The 27,105-nt window shown below is 44.0% G+C and overlaps 1 protein-coding gene across 4 annotated transcripts in view; it reads left to right on the top strand.

The window, feature by feature from the left end:
- The window catches only part of LOC147728083 (broad substrate specificity ATP-binding cassette transporter ABCG2-like), a 756,857-nt gene that overhangs the window by 680,432 nt on the left and 49,320 nt on the right, over positions 1 to 27,105 (top strand). For all 4 annotated transcript variants that reach the window (XM_086961967.1, XM_086961966.1, XM_086961968.1 and 1 more), the window contains 3 exons: positions 5,479 to 5,568; positions 11,547 to 11,671; positions 18,069 to 18,223. In XM_086961967.1, coding sequence (XP_086818093.1) covers positions 5,479 to 5,568; positions 11,547 to 11,671; positions 18,069 to 18,223 — 370 coding nt within the window. The remainder of the gene's footprint in view (positions 1 to 5,478; positions 5,569 to 11,546; positions 11,672 to 18,068; positions 18,224 to 27,105) is intronic.

The raw sequence follows: 27,105 nt of genomic DNA, 5'->3' as shown, positions 1-27,105 counted from the left end.
AAACACATTGACCTTAATTAGCGTGCGACTCATGCTCTCATCTCAAATACCAAACTCTCCCTTAAACAAAGTATCGGAGTACATGCTTAGACTTTGCCAAACTTTCTAAAGTTAATATTTTCCTGAGGATCTTTTAATGGATCTGCAGTCTCAATGGTGGCAATGAGTCTGTGAGCGCTTCTCCTTCAAAATAAAAGAATTCTCTTGTGCTTGTAATTCGTCTTTTTAATATTTGTATTCTGTGACTCTTGTGATTTTCTTTTCATTGTCATCTTTTGATCCTTTGAGAATGGCTCTCACTCAAACTGTTTCCACTTTCCGAAAAAAATGATCCTTCCTGCTTTCAAAGTAGTTCGTTGTCTTGCTAGAAATTCACAAACAAAATGTCAGATTTACAGCCCATGCAGATTCACAGCCCATTAATTCACTACCTTAAACAATGTAATTTCCTTTTCTCTGGGGAAATGGCAGGACTTTTTCTCTCTCTAAGAAACCCAACTAAGTCTTGGTCTTCTGAGATTTTTATCTTTTAAGAAAACATCTTTTTCCTCAAGAAAGGCTTAATCCCTTTTAATTTTATCTATTTTTCGAGGAGTGCTTCTGCTTGGTTGGATGGAGACTCAATAACTGACAGTTGAATCAGGGTGTGGTGCCCTTCTGTTGTGGAAAGAACAGTTGATGGACAGAATGCAGAACAATGTCATACATTCACCCCAGTACAGAGATCTGGGCCTAAATCCATCGGTTTTTTTTGCACTCCACACCACCCCAGTTCAGACATGGCCATATGCAAATCAGCCTTGCCCCTGTGCCTCATGGGAACAGTCCAGCCCGAACTGCCAAGCCATGTCTTTCCTGGACCGGAATCAAGCATCCTAGGACCGGTTTCTGGCTATCAGCCATCATCAGCCAGGATAGCTTGACTCCAGTGGTGTGGAGAGCATGGGACTCACGTCTGAGCATACCCATCCCTCCTGGGGTGACAAATGCAAAAACAACAGTTGATGGACAGAATGCAGTACAATGTCATACATTCACCCCAGTACAGAGATCTGGGCCTAAATCCATCGTTTTTTTGCACTCCACACCGCCCCAGTTCAGACATGGCCATATGCAAATTTGCCTTCACCCTGTGCCTCATGGGAACAGTCTAGCCCGAACTGCCAAGCCATGTCTTTCCTGGACCGGAATCAAGCATCCTAGGACCGGTTTCTGGCTATCAGCCATCATCAGCCAGGATAGCTTGACTCCAGTGGTGTGGAGAGCATGGGACTCACGTCTGAGCATACCCATCCCTCCTGGGGTGATAAATGCAAAAACAACAGTTGATGGACAGAATGCAGTACAATGTCATACATTCACCCCAGTACAGGGGGTGAGTATTTGATTTGCTCAGGCGCTCCGTCCATCATCCTCTTTTGTATCGCTTTGTTCGCCCTAAGTTGGCAGGGTATGCTCAGACGTGAGTCCCTTGCTTACTTTGCCACTGGATTCAAGATAGCCTGGCTGATGAGGATTATGAATCCGAAACCGGTCCCAGGATGCTTGTTTCCGGTCCAGGGAAGACATGGCTTGGCAGTTCGGGCTGGACTGTTCCCATGAGGCACTGGGTCAGATTGATTTGCATATGGCCATATCTGAACTGGGGTGGTGGAGTGAGCTAAAGAATGGTGATGGATTAAACCCAGATCAGTTGACTGGGGGTGAGTGTTTGATTTGCTCAGGTGCTCCGTCCTTCATCCCCTTTTTGTATCGCTTCTGTTGTGGAGCCATGCCCTATTCCAAAATGTCTTCCAGTGTTCTGAAAGGCAAGACAAAGTTCAACCAGACGTCTGCAATGTGTCCGAAAATGCATCGTGCTCTAAGACAGGAATGGTAGGTGAGAGCCCCAGTCCTCATTTATACAGTCTCCTGAGCCATGTCACTGGCTTTGGCATAACACAGGGAGGAGAGTGGGGGAGGGTCCTGACATTTTATTTTTTTCAAAAACTCCACTTCTGTTGAATCTTTAACCAAACAATCCTGTATTTGACTGAATACTGCATGTACTTTGCAGAATAGCATATACCATTCATATTTAGGATAGCCCTCAGTTGCTGCCTATTGGTAAAGTAGTTTGTTGCAACGTTAATTTATTTTCATTGCCTATCTTATAATTCAGTTCTCTGTATATTTCTTAACATTGCATGGAGATTCTGATGTAGTCAAGATCAAATACCAGGATTACAGCTTGTACAGAGAAGTATAAGGTATTCTGTTCTTGGGACCTTAAACATTGTTATAACAATTAGAATGTTTAAGTAATAATTTATTTGCATACTTGTTCCACTCCCCCAAAACTGACATTCAGATGGACTTTATAAATGTTCATAATTAGAGTGATTTCTGGACATAAAATATATGAAGTTGTCCTTTTCTGCTCTTATTATCAAAATCTTTGTAAAGGACTTGACAGTAGTTTCCCCCTGCATATTACCCATGTTCAATATGGAACATTTGCACAGTTGTGGGTAAAGTAATGTTACTGCCACTTGAGCCCATGCTTACTTGCTTCTTGATATTTTTGTCTTGAAACATAGCCTTGCCTTGTCAGAAACCATTTTCACGGTCACATAAAAATGTCTTCCGGACTGTTAGTTTTCTTTCCAAAACACACCTTCTCCATCGAAGAATATTGCATACTTCCAATTTCAACAGATTTGTACGAAATTATGCTCGCAAGAAAAAAGCAGTCAGGATCCTAAATCAGTTACTTATGGCTTTTGGTCCACACTGTTGAAACCAGGGATTTCAAAATGGACTGTTGCACACAGTAGACTGTTAGAAGAAAGTAGTCAATCTTTACCATAAAGACTCACAGTTCTTCTGACAAGAGGCTTGTTTTCAAGGGTTGGTCACATACAGATTTCTTTTTGAGAAGCAATGTAAAGTAGTAATGATTAGACCTTCTTATGTTCCATGAAGCTGGTAAAGCACTACTACCTAGACAAGGATGCTAGAGCTGAGGTACCTTTTGGGGATGCAGTCCCGAAGGCACTATTTAAATATTGCCTCTCTGTGCGACCCCAGCCTAGTAAATATGACTTTGCATTCCATTCAAAACGTTTGAATCTATGAATGATTAATGCTAGCAAAACATACATATAACTTCACTTGTTACCCATGGGTAATTAAATGTCCATGCTACTACCATGAACATGGCCTTCAGTAACTGAGACCGAAGTTTGTCAAATGACAAGTTAAGGGATATGAGCTTACGAGAACTCGATAGGTAATAGATGTTAAAGTTGTTCGTTTTATATTTCAATTTCAATTTTCAAAGCTTTATTCGACATCAGTCATAAAAGCACTTCCTCCCTAACACTATACATAAAAAAAGGCTAATCTAGATACACAGTATTAAAACAAGAATTATACAGTTATAAGTCGAATGCAATAAGCTTTTAACATTTGAATCATCATTAATTATACTCATAATTAAAAAACTTTATGGGTAAAAACTACAAATCTTCACAGCGTTTTTCCTAGCAAGGTACGTGTTCGGATGGCCCAGGCCCAGCCCAAGAACTTTGCGACTGCAATTGCAAATAATGGAGAACCATCAGTCTCCAGTATCCTGAGTGCTACCACTTGGCTACTCGTCCCCATATTAAGGCAAAGAGGTCTTATCCATTTACGTCTTGGATTTACATATAAGGGACAGCAAAACAATATATGGGAGACGTGCTCAGGTTTATCTTTACAAAGGTAGCAATGTTCATCCCATGCTGTAGACCATTTCTTTTTAAACATATTTACTGGGAGTGATCCAACTCTAAATTGAAAATACAGTTTCCTGTCGTATGGTTTCTCAATCAAGTCCCAATAAGTTTCACACAATGGAATCATTTTTAGATCCAGAAAGCGTCTCGACAACGAACAATTATTACCATTTGCAAAAATTCTATAGTTCACCATCTCCCAATACAGCCGTTTTATCTCGATCTTTGAGGGAAAAGAAGACACATCAGGGTTGCCCTACAGGTGGTCTAGTTTTAGCTCTGACAGTAGCCCTCGTAGGTCTTTTAACCAGGCTATTTTATGAAACTCATCGAGCAAGACAACATCTAACAACGCTGTAGCGTAGTGGGCTAACTCCGGGGTTACCATTAACCGTCTCCAATATAGCAACGGGCGCAACTTTGCTATGTCCACAATGTTTTTCCTACCCAGGTCCAATTTTAGAGGTACAGTAGGGGTACTTTGCGGTGCTCCCACCAGACCCCTGAGAAACTTGTTTTCTATTGTGGACAAGTTTGCTAGGTTGCCAAAACCCCATAGTTCTGAGCCATATAAACTGGCGCTGATAGCTTTCATTTGGTATATCTCAAGCACACAATTTATCGGTTTCGTTAAGGAAGCTTTGTGTTTTAGTAATAATGCTCCTGTTATTTGGCTGAACTTTAGGGCAGCGGTGTCTAGGTGAGACTTCCATTTCATGTTCCCCTGGAGTGTTATTCCCAAGTAGGTAAAGGCATCTACTTGTTCAAGAGGTATACATTTGTAAGTAATAACCCCCCTGAACGTTGTCCTACAATTCATGCACATAAACTTTGTCTTGCTGGTTATAATGTGCACATGAGTAATTTTCCAAGAATTTCCAGTACATCTATAAGGCCTTGCCAAAACAATTGAAAGATATCAGAAGCCTAGAATTGTAGTTACAGTTAATTATTGTTTCCCTGTTTTGAAAGATGTTTTGTGTCTCGCCATCAAAAGCCAAGCATGGTACCTTTGTTACCGTATAGGGAAGTTTATGTTTTTTTTTTTCCTGGGCATCTCTGGACTAAGAATAATATCGCCATTTGTTGCTAAGATATACGCATACTACTTGCATAAAAACACAGATTTTGTATGAAGTATGTTCATTACTGTGTGGATCAATGATTCAGTGGTTTCGTAGTTTTTAAGAAAATGTTTGTGTAGCTTTGCTGAAATAAAATGTTCCGATATTTTTTGCTGTAATGGGTTTGTACATAATGTGTACATCAACCATGACTGCGCAAAATTAGTTAAATGTATATAATTAGCTTATGACAAAAGGATATTTGTTTTTTCATCTAGCATGTTTAATATGCCAATTGTGGGATTGAGTATTCGGTAACTATAACAAACGTGTTGTGTGTTGCTTTATTTTTAATGTTTTTTATTTATATGTTGTATATTCCCAACATATGTATGATTAAGCCTTATTTCATCCACCAGTGCCCCAAATTGTTTATATGTGACTCCTAAACGAAAGACTCAAAGCGCAGGAAACCTATTACCTGCATGATATTCAAAACACCTTACGTGTATTAACATAATTATGAAACAATAAATGAATTATGTTTATATAGAGCAATATCTCTATGACCGAGTTAGAACATGTATGCTTATGTACTGCAAAAATCCCTCGATGTGAAGAGAGAAACATGTTTTTCCTTTTATTCTTCGCAGGGTGGGTGCATTGTTTTTCATAACTACCAATCAGTGTTTCAGCAGCGTTTCGGCTATCGAGCTCTTTGTTGTGGAAAAGAAGATTTTTATGTAAGTTGACTGTGTTAAGTATTCTTGTGCATATTTCCTTTTGGTTTGTGCCCCTCTTTTTAACAACCCCATTTGAACCATATGTTTTTTCAAAGTGTTTCTTGAATCTTAGAGTCAGGTAATCATTGCCTTTACATTGACAGAGTCTTAGCTTACTCTGCTCTCATACGCTCTTGACCTGGCAGCGACCCATTGCATTTGAGCTGTTAGGCCACAGTGCTGCTAGCTCTTCCAAGTTTAGAATATGGGAGATCACCACTTGTTTTCCCTACCTTGGACTGCTATGCTTTGCAAGCCAAGGTTGTCCATTTAGGAACACACAGTGGTCCCTACACACATCACAAATTTTATTGCACACCAGTCCGTTTTTTTTTTAAATTTGTTTTTCTGAAGTTTGTATTCTGAAAACAGATTGCAGAGTAGGCTAAATTAATTAAGGTAATCAGTAAAAGGAGGAATCCAGGAGGGGCAACAAGAGGCAAGGTGGCCTTCATCCGCAAATTATATACCCAGTAAACCCCTGCTCAAACATTTTCTGAGTCGAATAATTATTATACTTTAGGTCAATCGTACAGACTCGAACCAGTCTTAGTTCAGCCGCTCTCTGGCTCTCAGGCCTTTTCTAGGTGCATCTCTTTATGACAATGAACTGTGGTGGATATGGAGCACTGTATGACAGGTAGTTGTGAGAGAAATAGGAGACACCTTACGTAAGCAACCAATAAAGGCACTGAAGGATCATTCCAATCCTCCATGCTTATAATCACAGGTATACTCCTATGAATGCAACAGTGAGGGACGTCCCATGTAGGCTTCATTCAACCGTAGAGTATAATGACTGCTGCATGGAAGCTGCTTGAGCATGGGTTTGCTGTCAATTAGTTATGGTGCCTACTCAGCAAAGTTCAGTGCCTTCGGTGTGTTGCTCCAGGGGTGGCTCCACTGAAGGCACAGTGATCCCCACCTGCCTGGTGGGCATCTTTAAGGAAAAAAGGCCATCGCCTCAGCTGACCTTGCACACTGCCCCTCAGTCTTTAAAGGAGTCTCTATATCTTTCGGTAAGAGGTTTGCTAGAAAATCCGATCTATGTGAAATCCACATGATGTAGCAGCATAGTTCTCAAAGGCCAACCATACTGTATCAATTATGGCTGTAAGGAGCACAATAGTCTCTTAAAACTCTTGTCACATCAGTTGTAACACGCAGCTTGCCATGTTTGCGGAATCTTTCTTCTTGGGAAGGCTGGTAGCAAGGACCTTTTGAAATCGCACCCAATTTTCCAATTTATTGAGCATGGCCAATGGATTCCATAGAGACATATACAAATATGCTTGCCTTTCTTCCTGGTGGTATTTATATTCTCAGCTTTGATAATTTTCTTTTCCACTTCCTACACTCTGTCCTCCAAGCTGTGTATTAAGGCTGATATTTTTTCCATTTTCCTGGAGGAGAATGCCGCACCAATAGTTTGATTTGTCAGTCAGTCGCTTCCTGTACACAATCTGTCTCGTTGGAGCCTTGTTCTTTCCACAGATCAAGATAGGAGCATCACTATTTGGCTCAGATGTGACAATCATCTTTTGGAGAGCTTTGCCACCAGCCTGTTTTCCATGCTTCATTTCCCTAGTTTAAAATGTATTTTTCCCTGGCAGAGATTGTCTTTGGTCATTACATTACAGTGCAATAAGGACTATTTTACATCTCAAATATACACAAAGTCCTCACACATTAATAAACTATTTATCTCATGCAGAAGCAATCATTTCTTGTTTTGTTATTTACCATGCAGCTGGCTTTTTAAAACAATTTAGTGAAGTATTTTCTGCAGTTTTTCCTCTGCCTATATTCCTAGTTGTTTTTTCCCTCTGTTACCTTCCTTTTGACTTTATTTGTTTATTTCCCTTTGTTATTTTCTCCCTGTACAATTTTTCTCGTTGTTTTCACCCTCTGTTTCTTATTCATGTTCTTCTTCCTCAGTTTTCACAAAAGAAAGTTCGGCCAAAGCAGTGAGGTCTGTGTGAGCAGGCTAGAGATGGATGAGGTCACCTCATTTTTTTTTCTTAACAAGGACTTAACATTTGTTCAACTATGTTTAGATAATCAGAAAGTTTCATGGTTTATTGTAAGCATCCTGATTTCTGATCGATGAAATCTTATATTAGGTCTGTGGTGCTGTTTTAGCCTACGTTTGCTATATTTTTGTGGTTACTGACACCTGCACACTGGCACCAACAGCATTTGCGACTTCGCAATTGCCTCTCTGACGTCTTTCAGTGGCTGAATAATAACCATCTGAAATGCAACAGTGCGAAGACAGAAATTATACCACTGGGCAAAGATCTATCCTTTTGCCCGAAAGACTGGTGGCCCACAGGATCAGAGGCCCCACCCAGTGCTGTTTCTTCCGCACGGAACCTGGGCGTGCAATTTGACTCATCCCTCTCTTTCGATGACCACGTCAGGATCACTGCCGGACGCTGTTTTGGACTTATTAAATCCCTAAAGAAGTTCTTTGACTTCCTCCCCATCGCCGCTAGGAAATCAGTCGCGGTAGCCTTAATACTCTCCCGACTCGATTATTGTAACGGCCTAATGGCTGGAGTGAAAAAGTCCACCCTCAGGAAGTTACAGAGTATACAACATGCAGTCGCTAGACTGGTCCTGAAACTCCCTAGTAGGTCATCAGCTTCAGCAGCTTTAAATTCCCTCCATTGGCTACCACTCCACAAAAGAATCCTTTTTAAACTTTTGCTTACCGTTTTTAAATCCATGAAAAATATAGGTCCTCACTATCTTGCTAAACGCTTCACTCACTATAATCCCACACGATGCCTGAGATCCTCTGGGACCAATCTCACCACGATCCCAAGATTTAAGTACAAAACCAGGGGCGGGAAATCCTTCACCGTTTTGGCAGCAAGGGCATGGAATAATCTACCTGTTAATCTTAGATTAACTGAAAAGGAGAGTCTTTTTAGACAACTCCTCAAGACCTGGGTGTACCAACAACCAGACATTTCTGTACTGGCAGCTATTTAGACCCAGATTTTCGCCATGTATCACTCATCTCACACGGGCATGCTCAGCGCCAAGATGCTCCTTCCGGAGCGAAAGTTTGCGCTCTACAAATACTCACAAATATCACAAAATATCACAAATTTTCTGGTGGTTAATGTTTCATTGTTTCGAACTGAATATGGCTCCTTCCCCTTCTTCATGAATAGTCACAAGCTAAGATACACACAATCAGAGACATTTTAAAATAGCCCAGGGCAACCACAATCCAAGGGACCACGTGGAAAGTGAACATTCTCTCTGTTTGACCTCTGTCTACCCTGTTTATCTATCTAAACCTGCCTGTTTATCTATCTAAACCTCTCTGTCTACCTCTAAGTCCAACTCCGTCTCTCTACCTTCCTTCTGTCATTTGAAGCATTTTTGGGGTCCCCGCGCAAGACCAATTTCAATGTGTATGTGTGATCTTTTTAAAGTTTCACATATAATAGTTGGTAATAAAATTCAGATTTAATCAATACATGGACCCCCAAAATCCTTGAGATGTCCCTGACCACAAGGCCCTAGAGTTTAGAATCCCTCTGCACCTCTACTCCTTCTCCCTCTAGCAGGAAGAAAAGCAATTCTTAAAGCACCTCCAAAGAAAGTCACAAAACCGTCATGCTATTTTTGGATCTTAAAGACAAGAAAAGTAACAAAATGTGTACCTGTATTATTTGATCAAAGCAGGTTGTTATGATTTGAAGTGAGGATGGAAAATGTGACAAGGGTGTCCTTTTGGTTTCGAAAAACCGTGGCACTCTTGGCTAAACGGGCATTTTCAAACGAATCGAATTGAGGTTTGTTTACCGCAAGTTAGAACTGGGGATAGTTCTAAAATATTAATAGATAGCGAGGACTCTGGTTGAATGTTACATTTTTTTCCATATGATCTCTATCGAATGCATCATTTTTCATTATTCCCCTTCGTCTGATTCACAGTTTTCACACATTAAGTTTGTATTTACATTCCCAAATTGCTTGATTTGTGAGCGCAGATTCACTTTTTGAATTACATTTTGTGAATTTACATTCGTAAATCAATTTTCTCAATCATAGAGGCAAACTTATTATTATGGGACGCAACGCTCAAAGCCAACTTGCTACACTGTGCTGCGTGACGAGGAAAGGGCAGGATTGTGCCGTATTTAACATAATATGACGCATTCCTGCCTTTTCCCAGCGCTGGTGCACAATGTGCTGCCTGGCAGAAACGCAGACACTCTTGCACCATGGTGCAAGGGTGCCTGCTTTGTAAGCGGGATTGTTTTTGGGCAGGAAGGAACATCTTTCTTCACTAAAACAATCCCCTGAGGCATTCTCCTCTATGTGTGCTGCATTATGTAGCACACATAAAAAGAGGAAAAAACAAGGTGAAATAAACATATTTCTCCTCGTTATGGCTCCCCTGGGAAGGCACAGCATTTTGACTCTTTCCCAGGTCTTCCAGTAATGGTAAATCTGGACATGCGTCAACATCCATGGATGTTGCGTGGGAACAACCCAGCACCACCTATAGAACGCCTCACTGGGGCAGAATAACGGGAAGCAACAGTTTGTGCTGCATTGCGTTTCTCCAGATGTATCAATCTGTTCAGGGCCATGCCGGGTGGCCTTGCCTGGCTTGATAAATCCCACTTAAGGCTTGCGTCGTGCGTGCACCCCGTTGCGTGGTGCACAAACAACTCCACCCTTTGATCAATATGGCCCATAATGTTAGAACACTTTTTAAAATATTTTGTGAGTAAACATACTCCTATTGGCAAGCACTGGCCATTTCCAGGATTGATATGCTTCGGAGAGTTTGTGCAGACTCACAAACGTGTATTCCTAGGTATTTACAATTTTATTTCAATCCCACCTTGGAAATATTCAGAAATGTACTCCTTTCAAGGCTGTGGTAATTGACAGACAACACCCCAAACATTCGTGGATGTGTAGGAAAAGCGTTTCTCTAAATCACCATTAAGAAAAAAAAGTAATGTTGGCATGTATATTTATTTGCTGGAGTGAAAATGGAAGTTGCTTCTTCTTTATAGGAATACTCCTGGGAAGTTTGCTGCTGTTGCAGCTACCCCAGCGACACACCTAGAAACATTTGTTTGCAGAACTGACTGTGTATGGTCACTTGAAAGACACATCTTTGATGTAATGTGTCTCTGTTGCCCTAAATTACTGTTCTTTACTTTTTCGTGCCAAGCATTAATTAATTCTAGAAGCAGTTAGTTTTTTGTTTTCTAACCCTGTAAATAACCATTTATTTGTACTGCCCCTTGCCCCCATTTCGTGATATGTAAGTTATTGACCTTGTCCCTGTCGGGAATCCAATTCATGACCTGCTAGAAACACACAGATGTCAGCAGCAAATGATTCAGTCAGTGTGCAAGCCACCTTGCCAGCTTTAAAAGCCTTCATTCGTTTCAATATCTCTTGCAACTCACCACAAAATGTAACCGAAAGAAAGGGGGGAATTAACACACATTTTTCATGCGCAAAGTATGAGGGAAAGTGTTTATATTTAGGTGTTTGTTAAGAGCATAGCTGCCATAGGGCTTCCCAGCGCGGATTGAGAGTTGCTAACAAAGAAAGAAGTGAATGACCCCATTAGGGAGCTACTGGGGAAACCACCATGCCTTGATCTTTTTCCTAAAGGAAGGTGGGGCGTCCTAGAACGACAAAACTGTACCTCGCCTCTGGTGCCAAAATGCCCCAATGGCAATGACCTCTCAATGGGCACTTTGTTTCCCTGCTTCCTTTTCAAGTTAGAATATATCACTAAATTACTCAGTGCATTCCTGTTCATGGTTTTGCGCTGTCACTGATTTGAAAGGCTTTCTGGGGAACCTTGTGAGAACAGACATTACTCTAGAAACGTTTTCTGTTGACATGAACTACAACAGTTGTTTTTTATATTTTGTCTTTAGACATGAGTACATCAGTGGGTATTATAGACTGTCAGCGTATTTTTTCTCAAAGTTGCTGGCTGATTTAATACCCATGAGAACTTTGCCGGCCATCATCTTCACCTGTATCATTTATTTCATGATTGGTGAGTATCTAATGAAGTATATTATGTGTAAAATGATACTATGTTGTAGCTATATACGCTAGAATTTTCTATGCCATATTAAAACATTGGAATGTTGAGAGCTCCATTGAAGACAATGAAGTAGCTCTGACCTTCCAATGGAAGGTGTAAGCCTTCTGCTCCAACATTCTAATGTTTGTCTTAATGTTTCTCCTTTTCTAATTTTGAACATTCGCCTATCGGTGGGTGGAATATTCTAATAGCCTTATAGCCATTCTACTATGGCCTATACCGATTGTTAAAGGCCCTCTTCCTGGCCTCAAACTCTAGTTCAGCGGCTTTAAAAACTGGTATAGCCATATTATGAATCATCAATAGTAACAATAATGACATCAAGTTGCCTCAAATATAATTTCATATAAATAACAATTGCATTTTAGTATATCTAATCAAGTAATTAAAGTTTAAAAGAAAGACGGAGATGAATTTCATTGAGGACGAAAATTCTCAGAAGATACAGATAAAATATTTGGTTTATCACTATCAAATTTGTTAAGATATGTGCGAAGTGGTAATCATTGTAATGGTACATTATGAACAGATGAGCTTTGAGTGGCATACTCTCACGTCTCTCCGTTCTAGTACTGCATATTCATTTTGGTTTATCAATATTGTTCTTGTATTTGGTTGATATGTAGTGTGTATTGAATTCAATAAAGTCTTTTTAACACGAAAAGCTGGTATAGCCCTTGGCAGCGGGCTATGAGTCTTTACTGTGTTCTGACCGAATTTCCAGGAAGGATTGATTTCAGAAATGTTTTTCTCTTCTTCTGACAGATCTCACCTGTATAGGGCTCTCAGTTATCCCCTTGCTTCTGATTGGATGGCTTTCTTGTCTATCATTTTGCTTATTCTCATTTGTTAGCTTTCATTCCTATTCTTAGGCTGTCTCACTTCATGAGTATTGCTTCTTTACTAGGTTCCAATTGGATGACTTGTGTTCTTCTGTTGCTTGCATTGAGGGAACTACTATTGACTTTTTCTTCTAGCTCTATGGGAGTGCCTGTATTGTCTTTCTCTTGTTTGCTGCTTCCCATATCCTAACCCCCTCACTCTGTGTTGCTTCTCACCTACCCCCCAACAGCTATTCTACTGCTTTCCTCATTTGCTTATTTGTTCATGTTTAACCCTTACTCCTCCCTTGTTCCTGCTCCCACCACTCTGTATTTCCCTCACTCCCGACCTTCCCCATCGCATTTTTAACCTTTAGTTGGAAGAGCCCAGTAGCTGATGTTTGGGTGAAACATCGGTTAATACTTTACAACGCGGGTATTACAACGAAAGTCATTACAATGAATTGCAGTAGATGGCGCTCTAACCTTAGGAATAGTATGATTTACTATTCCAAAACCTTCCCTACTGTACGTAGACTGGAGTTGGAATAGTAAATCATACTATTCCTAAGACCATCGCCATCCAACGCAAGTCGTTGTAATTACTTGCGTTGTAATGCCTGCATGATGTAATGTCATATATTAGAAATTTGGTGCCTTACCAGGTACTTTCTCAAGTTTTCTCATTTACTGCTCCAAAATAAGCCCCCGTTGTCTTAGTACTGTAAATAAAAAATAAAAATAGCCACCGCATCATGCCCTATGCGGGTGCAAATGTGGTGACACATTCGCGCTTATATGTCATGGACACTTCATCTTGCTTTTTCTTGCAGATGCTGATCAGCATCAGCAATAATATTTATTTTTCTTCTTGTCGATGCGTAACAACATTGGCAAAAAGCATTAGTACACCCAAGAGTTGTGCATTGTTTTTATATCGATTGGCTTTGCCAGTACGTGTTATTTCTACACTTGCATCCTGGAGTTTATAAATTTCCAAGTAGTTGAAGCGTCATCTAGTCAGGAGAGGAACAAAGGTATATAACATTGTTAAAGATCCTATTATTTAATATCATGCATCAGATTTCCTTTGTCTAAACATGTAGTAGTATTGCTAGCTTGTAGACTGCGAAAAAGGTGCAAAGCTAAGAACATGTCCATGGTCTTTAAGCAAATTTTCTCTGTGAACTAAAGACAGGAGTTCGATATTTGTTTGAGTTCAGATCAGGGTTCCTGTACCCTCAATGCCAGCCCCTCTCACCTATGGTATAGCTAGCCTTTTTACCTCTAAGGCAAGTCTCTAATCTTAGTCAGTTCAGGAAGCTGCTTAGGACCTGGCTGTTCAGTCTGTAACTGAGTATGTAAATGACCATTGTTTAAAACCAGTACGCCTTTGAGGTAATCAAGCGTTCTATTCATGTTTATTATAATAATACTAATGTTGTATCAGCATGTTGCGTACATGCGTGTTACGTCACACAATCCCAACTGTCCATGCACTGAAGGATTTCAGGGAAGACATGGTCAGTGCATGGAAGCAAAATAGCCCACACTCAGTTCTCAGTTGGTCGGGTTAGCATGAATCCCTACCAAGCTAGACAGCCATTAATCTCAGGTTATAGTAAGCACACAGGAATGCTCTATCATGCCCTCCTCCAAGGGACCTTTTGATTTGCATGCCCAACATCTGCAAACCTTAATTAGTACAAACAAGCATGTGATCCAAAAAGCAGGCGAACAATTAAGATAATAGTCCGCTCACACTCACAAATTAGTGATGAAGTCAAACTTCTCCCGTAGTCCGTAACAATGAAATATGACCGTTCAAGGAGGCACAACTCTGACAGGTCGTCACTGGGTTGAGGTTGTCCTCATCAGATTATGGTTAAATCAGTAGCTTTATGAACATGAACCCTGAGCTGTCATTCTACAAGTCATCTGGATCTCAACTGCTGCTCTACAGAATGCCTACAGCACATACAACGGTATACACCTGTTACAACGCAACTTTTACAACTACCTACTATTACAACGCAACTTTTACAACGCATACCATTACAACGCATTGCGCTGGGGGGTGCTCTAGGATAGGGAATAAGTATAATTTACTATCCAACACCTTCCCTAGTGTCCACGGGGACTGGAGTTAGAATAGTAAATTATACTTACCACTATTCAGCACCTCTAAGCGCTATGCGTTGTAATGGTATGCGTTGTAATGGTCGCGTTGTAATGGTAGGTAGTTGTAATGGTATGCGTTGTAACATGGTACATCCCATACAACACAAGGAGAAATAGATACACGATGAAATGCACAACTGGAAAGGCGTACAGCCACTACAGCTATGAATAATACTGTATCCATCTGTCAGTATAAGAAATCTCGCAGCTCTTTTCATAGACACACCATACCAGTTTTTTACGTATTCCTGTTATTAAATAAATATTTACGTGTTTCTATTTATTCATATAGTGCATGTACTGTCCTTCGTCACTCCACACGGTGTTACATGAATATGGTTTGCCATTGCATAAAATTCAGCGTAGGCATTGAATGGAAATAAAACATGAGAAAAAACAATGGCAAGGAAGCCTGTTGGGTTATGCATTACACACTGTTGGTCATATTATTTGTAACTCACACACTCTGACAGCAGTTTAAAAGTTGAGAGCAGCATGCCATCGCACTTCCTGGTCCACAGTATTTGTCCATGGTGACTTTGGATCAGCCACAATAACATACCTCTAGGCGAGCCTTCTTTGTTCCCATCTCAGGCTTGAAATGTTTCATGCCTGTCTCCCTCACTCAGCTATTCACCTTTTTCCATCCTTGTTAGTGCCACTTGTAGATTCGACCACAGGTAGTTAATCAGAACTGCAGATTTTTTTTCTCTACCTGTCCACTGTGCAATCAGTTCACATATTGATGTGCATCAAAGGTAACCTTGTTTTAGTCCTATTTGAAATGCAAAATGATCTAAGAAAGAATCTGTTAAAAAATTATTTGTCACTTCCATTTGGGTCCAGCCCAACAATTCATTCCAAATAAGGTATACCTTCCTTAGGCTCACCGCACAGCTAATAACGTTCCCCTTCCATATGAAAACACCAACACACATCGGGCATTGGTGCAAACATGCAAGATCTTAATGCAGACTAGTGCCATCTATTAAAAATATAGAATACATTTTTTTTTTTACTGTGGCTATTGAGGAATTGGCTACCTTTTTGAAGATCCTAAAGTTCTTGTTCGATATCTTTTTTGGCCCACTTGCTAAATGAGACATGGAATAACTATTAATATTTATTCCACCTTCTTTGAGACCATTTTGCCACTGGCAGACTGTCCCTCATTGTCTTTAAATAAGTGCATTTTCATGAGATCTGTTCCTGTGTATATAATAATAACATGAAATTCCCCTTCTTGTAAAACTATTATGTTCTTTAGTTTTTCCCTGGAAACAGCTTCACTAGATTTTCTGTAGATTTATTTTACACTGAAGAAAGGCTGTTTCCTATTTTGCCTTTTCTGGTATTCGGTATTCTTCGTTTTTTCAAAATATTTCTTAGTTTTGCTCTAGTCGAAGCGGAAGGATTTGGAAGGGGTTTATTAAATTTGACTTTGAGAAAGGATGAATCTAGATTGTTTTTAGGTAGCAAGTACACGTTTGTCAGATTTTTGGAACTATGTCCCCAGGCTGTCATTTATATTAAAATGTGTGCTGGCTGTTTTTGTAATAACTGCAATCAATTGTTAAGATACCTGAGGTGACCCATATAAAAGGTATTCTCATAATCCAGTCTAGATGATGTCAAAGAACGTGCAGCTGAGTTTCTAGATTGGTGTTCCAAATTAGGTCCAGAAGATACCAGATCTATATCAGATTTTCAGCATATCCCCAGGCTAAGTAGAAATCATCGTACGTAAATATACAGGTCTCATTTTTAGGTCGAGCCTGGGCAGCTCATGCGCTGCAGCGAGGCATGCCGTATTGGAGTTTGTACTTGAAGCATTACAAACTCTCTGCCCATATTTTTCATTGGCTTGTGTCATTGTCCTTCTTAAATGCTGACTTCTGATTCGTAAATAGGCTTGTTAGTCCCTCCTTAGTACCGCCTTGTCTTCATTTGTAACATTCCATGAGGACTGGCCCTTTTACTTCGGTTGTTACAAGGCGCGTGTTATTTGGTCTGTAAGCACTATTTTCTTTAATGAGTTTCTCTTACTGCAGGCACGACATGTGTTGCTTCAGCTGGTTTTGAATGCAGCAGCACGCCGTGCTTTATCTTCTCAGATAAGGGTCATGCATCTCCCACCAGGTCTAGGTGTGTGTCCCTTCTTTGCTTTAGTGTAACACTGCTAATGCTATGCAGCAAAGGCACCTATTCCCCAAAAAATGTGTTATCTCTTTTAGTGTTTCCTCTGAACGCCTATTCCGGCTCATCCTCAACTTGATTCAGTTTCTCTAAACCAATATTACATTTTGTCATGTAAGCCTTTATCTAGCATGCATCTTTTTCAGTCAGGCATTATAAAAAGAGTAGTCGACTGGTATTGCGTCGCTCACAAAAAACAACCACAGAATATGATCGTGTATGTGAGATGACATGTACATTCTAAGTGCTGCACAATTGCAGGAAGTGACTTAATACTGTATGCATAGGGTTTGTTCTCAGAAACAGATAAGCATATTTTTAACATGCATTTGCAATGCAATAGAGCTCGCATTTACGCAAGTTTAACCTATTGGCATTGTAAATGACAATGTCTTTAATTTATGTTTTGGTTTTTAAAACATAAATAAAAGGCATTGTCATTTACAATGCCAATAGCTTAAACTTTCTAGGTGTCAAAGATGAAGAAACCACAACAGCTTGTCACTCAGACTTGGGGCGCAGTGGGGCCTGGTGAGAGCTAGAGTAGAAAGGTGTTAGGTTCTCTCTAGGAGAAAGCAGTAACATAACGCTAAATGACGGGGCCTTGCAACAGAATGTGATGAGGGGTTCATGAGTCTCCCATGTCTCACAGATACTCATTCACTTTGGACTGATTGGGGCCCCTTTGAAGTGTTCAATGGCCTCCTAGAGGATTGGGCCCGCGGCGCAGAGGGTTCCTGTACGCTCCTGGGAAAAAGAGCCCTGTGGGGAAAACAAGGACCACTGGTGTACCATACAAGAAAGAGCCAATGATAGAGAGCATGGCTGAAGATTATGCCTGCAAGGATTAGCGAAGGAGAAATGGGTTTGAGGTGGGGATTCCAACAGTGTTTGCAAATGGGGGGCGAGGGGGTGTATAGAAGGAGGAGAGCCTGCCATTAATTTAAATATTTTCTTTCCTTTGAAATCTTTACATTCGAAATGTTCTCTTTTCTAAACAATTCTCTGCATTGCAATAACATGGTTCCTTTATCTGGCTGCTACTTGTTCCAGGATGGTGGCGTACCATTGCTAAATAGAATATTCATCATTACTGATAAAATGACCGAGAGGGACTAACATTGTGTTATTAATATCCTATTTTTTAGGTTTCAAAGAAGAAGCAGGACCGTTCTTTATCATGGTTTTTACACTTATGTTGGTCTCCTACACCGCAACATCAATGGCGCTTGCTATTGCTGCAGGACAGAGTGTGGTCGCTGTGGCTAACCTCCTCATCACCATCTGCTTTGTCTTCATGCTTGTAAGTTCTCAACAGACTCAATGCTTTGGCCATTTTTGTTGTACTTTTTCATAATGAAGCAGGTGCAGGTTTTACCCCGTGGCCCGAGTGGGCCGTCACTCTGTTTCTTTGATCCCAAATGATGGAAAGTCTCACCTGCCTGTAATGAATGTTGGGCGCATTAAGAAAAACAACAAACAAGTACGTTGGTTCAGATCAGTGACTTGCGAGCTGCAGTGTTACATCGAAGCCTGAATGGATGTTGCAGACCAAAAAGAAGCACATTAATAAACAGTTTAAGCAGTCTTTAAAAGTTTGTACTTTAAAATAGCCAATCGCAGCAAACAGACCCCGGAGTGAGGAAATTAATTTGGTGTTGAATAATTAAAAGTGATACAATAGCAACATAATACAAAAATTTAAGATCATAATCTTTCAATGGAAGGGCAGCATTTCTCGAACCAAAACTGAAATAATTTTAGACTTTATTGCAGTTTATCTAAAACCATATATTATACATGTTACAAACTAAAACTTCCAACCCAATTTGTTTTTTCCTATATCCATAAACCTAGTCACTCTACCCATCAAAATTAGACTCCTACCACTTGAAGCAAACATATTTCGTCCTGACACTTTAAAATGTAAAATTTTATAAACATCAAGTTGAGTATTTATTTCTGAGAGAACGTGAAGACGAACCTGTACTCCAAGTTGGAGCACCCTTTTCTTGTATTTCTAAGAACTGAATGCAAACAAGTAGCAGAAATGAAACTTTATTGCATGTGACCAATGTCCAAAACAGATCTTTTGAACACCTGTCTCTTTAATCGACGATGAAGCAGTAAACATACCCCCTTTCTTTGTTGCCATACACGTATGTGATTTTCTGAATTAATGTTTCCTGCTGGGACATATTTACTTATTTATTGGTTAACCCTTTTATAATTTAGAGGACGTTTTCAAATGTTTTTTTATCTCTACCTCCTTTAACCTTTACAATAAAGTCACCCTAACCTCCCTTTACCTCTACCTACCTCCAAACCTTAAATCAACCATCCAATCTGAACCCTAAAATCAAACTTACCTTTCTTTACCTCTACCCATCCTGAACCCTAAAATCACCCTTACCTCCCTTTATCTCTACTCACCGAACCATAAATTTGCCCTTAGCTTCCTTTATCTCTATCCACCCCAAACCCTAAAATCATCAGTTTTTCTCTTTACCTCTTCCTACCCCTCAATCCTAAAATCACCCTTATCTCCCTTTACCTCTATCTACCCATAAGTCCTAAAATCACCCTGTTAGATTTGGGGGTCTTTAGTTGGCACAGGTAGGTACTTGTGACAAATATGGACCCTTGCCTCTAGTCAGGATAAGGATATTACACTCATAAAATAACCCCTGCTCACCCCCTTTGTAGCTTGACACGAGCAGACAGGCTTATCCCAGAGGCAGTGTGTAAAGCATGTGTGACCACATACAGTAACCCAGTATCTGAGAGAGACACGTTAGTGATAGATTCCTTACCTTAGAATATCCCCAGGCGTCAGACTGGATCCGGAATTTTTTTGCGTAGCAGTACCCTTGCGCGTCGGTAGGCGTCGTCTGCGGCTCCGCGTCGGTCGTCGGCGTCGTGGGCGCTGTGATGACGTCATCGCAGTACTTAGACGCCGCCCCCGCGTGCTGACGTCAGTTCTTCTTTTTTCCGCGCCAGCAGCGCCGATCCGGAAAAAGTGGTACCTTAGTAATTTTTTGACTAAACTTTTTACGATCCGTTTTTGATCATTTTTCGAGTCTTCGACTCTGAACGGTGCCGATAGGGATGCCAGGTTTTAAACCCTGTGAGGACTGCGACCGACTGCTGTCAGTCACTGACCCTCACCGTCTGTGTCTCCACTGTCTCGGCGTCGACCACAACGACAAGACCTGCTCCGACTGCCAGGCCCTGACTACGAAAGCTAGGCGGGAGCGGTCCCGCAAGCGTCTCGAACTCCGGCAGTCGGCCCCACGCCGTGAGAGGTCCCGGAGGTTGAGGGACCGGTCGTGGGGTCGGAGCCACTGTAGCTCCGGGAGTCGACATCACTCCTCAGGTTTGAAGTCGTCAGGTAAGCACAAGAAGTCGAAGAGACGTCATTGCTCTTCCGACTCCCCCCGACGCTCGCGCGATGCGGCCGGCGGTTCCGGTGACACCGCCCACGCAGCTCCGTCTGAGTCGCGGGCGTCGCGGCCTGCCCCATACCCTCCGGTCCCTGGGCAGCACCCGAAGCCGGAGGAGATCGATCGCTTCCTCATGGCCATGAGGTCCCTCACTCCTCCTGCGGGCTCCGCGGCGCCTTCGGGCCCAGCGGACCCGTCTGGGGGCCCTAGCGGGTCGGGGGCTTCGTCCCTGACGCCGGCGGGTGCTTCGGCCCCGATGCCGCCGGTGCCTTCGGGCCCGGCACCGCAGGGCCCCGCTGAATCCGCTTCTGGATCCGGGTCGTCACCGGTTGACCTGATGACCTCACCGGCGCCGGTCCCTCGGGTGTCACCTCCGGCACAGTCTTCGGGCGGCGCCGTCCCCGATACCTCCCTCGATCCGGTTCGGCGCGGCGCCGCTGGGCGCCGCTCTCGACGTCGATTGGGGAGTTTTACTTCAACGAACCGGCCCCATCCATTGACACCCTGAGTATCAGGAGATGGGTGATGAGGTGCATTGGGAGGGGTCTGAGGACCCTCTGACACAGGAGTGTCAGTCCCAGGAGGACTGGAGAGGTGGACTTGGGGATGCCAGTGGTCTGGACACCTCGCCAGACACTGGTTTTGTCTCACCTCCTACCGTGGCTACGGAGGAGGGGGCAACCTACAGTGTGGTTTGACGCGGGCGGCCAAGGCCTTGGCCCTTGAGCTCCCCGTTGCGGCCGTGAGGACTAACCTCCTCACTGAGGTCCTTAAACCGCAGTCATGCTCGACTGAGCCTCTGCTGCCATTTAATGAGGCCTTGACTGACGTTCTTTTGGGCACTTGGTCCTTCCCCCGCAGCATCCGCCTCAAAACCCTCCTAGTCCGTGCTTTCAGGCCCATGTAACGCCAGTGGGGGACAGGGTTCGCCATCACCTCTTCCACTGGCGCACTGTCACATCGGACAGGTGGGTGCTGCAAATCGTCCGAAGGGGCTACTCCCTCCCCTTCGAGGCGACCCCTCCAGCCATGCCACCGCAATACCACCGCGTATCGGGGGATCGTTTGCGACTTCTGCAGGAGGAAGTTACGGCCCTCCTGGCCAAGGGGGCCATCGAGCGCGTTCCTGGGCCAGAAGTAGGGTGTGGTTGCTACTCCCACTACTTTCTGGTACCCAAGATGGGCAAAGGGGGCCTATGCCCTATCTTGGATCTACGGAACGTCAATGGCTTCCTCCGGAAGGAGAAGTTCAAAATGCTGACACTGGCTCAGGTCTTAGCTGCCCTGGACCCAGGAGACTGGATGGTAGCGTTGGACTTGCAGGACGCTTATTTCCACATCCCCGTCCTGCCGTCCCACCGACGCTACCTGCGGTTCATGGTAGGCCACGAGCACTTTCAGTTTCCCGTGCTCCCCTTCGGCCTTACCAGCGCCCCACGGGTGTTCACGAAGGTGATGGCGGTGGTCGCAGCTCATCTGCGCAGGTTAGGGGTTTCAGTCTTCCCTTACCTCGACGACTGGTTGTTGAAGGCGGGCTCGCCCCAGACAGTCGTCAGCCACCTCCAGACTATGGCTGACCTCCTGCACCTGCTGAGGTTTTCCATCAATGTGCCGAAGTCACACCTGTGCCCTTCTCAGAAGCTCCTCTTCATCGGAGCGGTTCTCGACTCGGTGCAGTTTCGGGTTTATCCTCCCGAACAGCAGGTTGGGGATATTCAGGCTCTGATTCTACTCTTTCAGCCTTTATCCCGGTTCTTGGTCAGGTTGATGCTGCAGCTTCTGGGGCTGATGGCCTCCTGCATCCTTCTGGTGCATCACGCCCGGTGGCGGATGCGGGCTCTGCAGTGGGATCTGAAGTTTCACTGGGCCCAGCATCAAGGCAACCTGTCCGACCATGTCCTGATCTCGGAGGGCACTGCGAGACAGTTGCAGTGGTGGCTCACGGACCGCGATTGGGTCAGCGGCAGATGCCTCTCCCTTCCCCAACCGGAGCACGTGGTTGTGACGGACACGTCCCTCCAGGGGTGGGGAGGCCACATGGGAGAGGCGGAGATCAGAGGCCTCTGGTCGCCGGCGGAGTCCCGTCTCCATATCAACCTTTTGGAGCTGCGGGCGATTTGTCTAGCACTGAAGGCATTCCTCCCCTCTGTCCGGGGGAGTGTAGTGCAGGTGTTCACGAACAACACCAATGCCATGTGGTACTGCAACAAACAGAGCGGGGTGGGGTCGTGGACCCTATGCCAGGAGGCTCTGCGCCTCTGGCAGTGGCTGGAACATCAGGGCGTGACCCTGGTGGTCCAACACCTGGCAGGTTCTCTGAACGCCAGGGCGGACGAACTCAGCTGCCGGTGCACGATGGATCACGAATGACGTCTGAACTCGGACGTGGCACAAGGCCTCTTTCAGCAGTGGGGAGAGCCTTGGTTAGATCTATTCGCCACAGAAGAGAACGAGCAATGTCTTCGGTTCTGCGCGTTGGAATTTCCAAGGCGGCACTCGCTCGGCGACGCTTTTCGTCGCGAGTGGAGTTGCGGTCTATTGTACGCCTTTCCGCCTATACCACTTCTGCCCTGAGTGCTGAAGAAGATCAAAGGCGACCGGGCCCAAGTCATCCTTGTGGCTCCGGACTGGGCGCGAAGGTACTGGTATCCCGAGCTACTCAGTATGTCAGTCGATCCCCGGTTCGTCTGCCTCTTCAGGAGGACCTTCTGTCGCAGCAGCAGGGAACGGTCCTCCACCCGAACCTGTCCAGTCTCCATTGGTTTATTATTGGTTTGCAGACCCACCACCGGGGTTGGTATTGCTGGGGTATCTATTCTAAGGTAAGGAATCTATCACTAACGTGTCTCTTTCAGATGCACAAGTTACTACTTGTGTAACGATATATCTGTAAGAGACATTAGTTAGTGATAGATTCCTTACCGACCAACCCATCCTCCCCATTCTGCGAACCGATATCTAGGGTTAAGGTCACCCCCTTTCAGGGCCCTAGTTTCAATGGCACCAGTGTTGGTTTTTAACATGGCTCTGCGTTTCTGGCGCGGAAAAGCTGTGTCTAAGAACTGACGTCAGCACGCAGAGGCGGCGTCTAAGAACTCCGACGACGTCATCATCGCGCCCACGACACCGACAACGGACGCGGAGCAGCAGACAATGCCTACTGACGCGCAAGGGTACTGCTACGCAAAAAAAATCCGGATCCAGTCTGACGCCTGGGGATATTCTAAGGTAAGGAGTCTATCACTAACTAATGTCTCTTACAGATATATCGTTACACAAGTAGTAACTTGTGCGACAACACTACAAATGGACACCACACAAGGTTTTATATAAAAAATAAGTACACTTTATATAGATTTACCACAAGACCATAAACGACAAAAATACACAATACTGGTACTTTAAGATGGTAGTTTTAGCTGACTTTAGTTCAGTTCTTCAGATGCGACACTTTGCGTCAATGTACCTTAGGTTGTGTTGCGCTTCCACGACAAGTAATGTCACAGCGAGGGACATGCAGCAAAGTTCAAGTACAATGAAATAAAGACGTGAAGATCTTCCAGATGCGGAACGCTTCTCCAGGGATGCAAGAAGTTCTCGGTTCGATACGTGGACTGCAGGAGCCAGTGTGACAGCTGTCAGGTGTCACCTGGTATCTCAAGAGCAGATTATCCTGCATGCATTTTGCTGAGTTGTTGCCGCCGACAACACAGAGAGTCATTGTCCAATGGCTCAGGTTCCCTTTGAGTGGGGGGAGGGGGGGGGGGTCTCTTGTACTCTTCAGGTAGCTGTGAGGCCTGCCATGCCTGTTGACTGTTTATTGGGGAACGATTTGGAGAGCTCCCCTTGAAATGAGTGTGGTGTAATTTACAAGTACACCACTCCTTACCACCCCCAACGAAACGGGTTGGTTGAAAGGTTCAACCGGACCCTAAAGGGCATGATAATGGGTCTTGAGGAACCCATGAGGCGTAAGTGGGACGCCCTCTTAACGTGCCTACAATTTGCATACCGTGAGGTGCCACAGAAACCTCTAGGGTTCAGTTCCTTTGAGCTTCTCTATGGACACCCAGTCAGAGGACCTCTGAGTCTGGTCAAAGTAGCCTGGGAGCAATCTCCCAGGAAACCTCCCCAGGATGTATATAGCTACATGCTGGCTTTCAGGAACCAGACTAGGCATTTCAGGCAACTCGCTGAGGTGAATCTGGAAGTCAGCCAGGGGGAGATGAAGCGATGGTATGACCAGAATGCCACTCTGGTAGAGCTTCAACCTGGCCAGAAAGTGTGGGTCATGGCCCCCGTGGAGCCTTGCGCGCTCCAGGATACGTGGACCGGACCATTTGAGGTTGTGGAGCGCAAGAGTCCAGTTACCTACTTTGTGGACTTCCGGTCTCCTAGGAACCCCTTGAGGGTCCTACATGTCAACCGCCTTCAGCCCCACTTATAGAGGTCTGAAGAGGGCATGCTCTTGGCAACAGATGCTGGGATGGAGGAGACTGAGCATCTTCCTGAACTCCTGGCAGCCTCAGAGCAGAATGGGTCAGTGTATGGTGTTAACCTCTCTTCCACCCTGACCCATGAGCAACAAAATGACTGCCGCAAGTTGCTGGGACAGTTTTCTGATCTATTCTCCCTGGTGTCACAGATTGGTGCGTCCATGATGTGGACACAGGAGACATCTTACCTGTGAAGCATAAAACTTACAGGGTAACTGACAGGGTGAGGGCTTGCATCAAAGAGGAGGTCTCAAAGATGCTTGCGCTAGCCGTGATTGAGTCCTCCAGCAGTCCTTGGGCCAGCCCAGTGGTCTTGGTCCCGAAGGCTGAGGCGCCGGGTGCCACACCCGAACTCCGGTTCTGTGTGGACTACAGAGGGCTCAATTCATTCACGAAGACTGGCGCGCACCCCATCCCCAGAGCTGATGAGCTCATAGATCGGCTAGGGGCGGCACAGTACCTCAGCACGTTTGACTTGACGTCTGGGTACTGCCAGATCGCCTTAACTGATGGGGCAAAGGAAAGGTCAGCATTCTCCACACCAGATGGGCATTTCCAGTTCCGTGTTATGCCCTTTGGGAGGAAGAATGCCCCTGCCACCTTTCAGAGGTTGGTCAACCAAGTGTTGGATGGACTGGATGAGTTCAGTGATGCCTACATGGATGACATTGCAGTGTTCAGTGCCCAGGAGGTGTAGCCAACATTGTGGAAGGCAGGCACAGCCCTATTCAAGGTTCAGGTGCAACTCCTCCCTCCCATCTAGATGCAGATCTCTCTATTCACCTCTGGGCTGACTCATCCTGTCTCTTGGAATCCCCCAGCCCTGTCACTCACAAAACCAGACAAAGGAATACACAACCTAGCAGAGGCAGGCTTTGAAAGCTTAGGCAAGCAAATACCTACTTTCTAAAAGTGGAATTTGCAAACAGAATGTTAAAACCAACTTCACTAAAAGATGTATTTTATCATTCTGAGTTCAGGCATACTAAACTCGAATTTCTACCATGTTCTCTGAGACAGTTAGGATTATAAACATGTGATAATCTAACAGCCCATTCTGGCCTATGGAGAACAGGTAGCCTTGCAATAGGGAAAAATTAAAATGGCTGTAATTCACTATTAGGACATGCCACACACATCAGGGCTTGTCCTACCTTCAACTTACAATGCACCCTGCCCTTGGGCCTACCATAGGGTTCACTGATATGAAGAAAAGGGAAGGTTTAGGGACTGGCAAGTGGGTGCACTTGCCCAATCAGCACGACAGCACCAGACTGCACGCAGGCTCTGCAATGGCACACCTTAGACACATTTAACAAGGCTGCTTCTGTGGGTGGCACAACCAGTGCTGCAGGCCCACCAGCAGCATTTGGATTCACATGCCCTGGGCACACCCAGTGCACTAGACTAGGGTCTGACAAGTAAGCCAAATAGCCAAACATGGAACCACTGATTAATACATCAATTTACAATAGGGAGCACTTGCACTGTGGCACTGAAAAGCAGTGGCACAGAGCCCAAAGCATCTAATACCAGCAGAAACACATGAGGCAACAGAAAAATGGAAGAGAGGCCCACACCAATGGTGCCAGGTCTAACACACCCTTATTTCTAGCAATCCCTAAACCCCAAAATCACCATTATCTCCCTTTTAACTTCTCCTGAACCCTAAAATCGCACTTACTTATTTTTGCCTCTACTCACCACTTTGCCCTAATATCACCCTTAACTTCCTCTATCTCTACTCGCCCCTGACCCCTAAACACATCCTTACCTTCCTTTACCTCTACCCACACCTGAATCCTCAAATCACCTTTACCTCTACTGAATCCAAACCTGTAATTCACCCATACCTCCCATTATCTCTACCCACTCCTTACCCTAAAATCACACTTTCCTCGCTTCACCTCTACCTTACCTCAGTTCCCCCACCCACCTCAAACCTTTAAATCACTGCTACCTCCCTTTACTTCTACCCATCCTGCACTCTAAAATAATCCTCAACCGCTTTACCCACCCCATAACCTTAAAATCACCCTTGCCTCCCGTTACCTCTCCCCACCACTTTACCCTAAAATCACCCTTAACTCCCTTTGGGCCAGATGTAGGTCGGTCGGTAACGGCCAAAAATCTGTATTTTCGGCCGTTACCGATAGGTAAATAGGTGATAGGTATGTAGGGGGCATTATTTTACCAAATCGGTAAAATTACCGATTCGGTAATTTTACCGATTCGGTAAAATAAAA

Source organism: Lissotriton vulgaris, chromosome 3_1, assembly GCF_964263255.1.
Source record: "Lissotriton vulgaris chromosome 3_1, aLisVul1.2, whole genome shotgun sequence".
In the NCBI taxonomy this organism is placed as follows: Eukaryota; Metazoa; Chordata; class Amphibia; order Caudata; family Salamandridae; genus Lissotriton; species Lissotriton vulgaris.
Note: the sequence above shows the minus strand (reverse complement) of the source record. Positions and strands in the feature narration are given on the sequence as shown.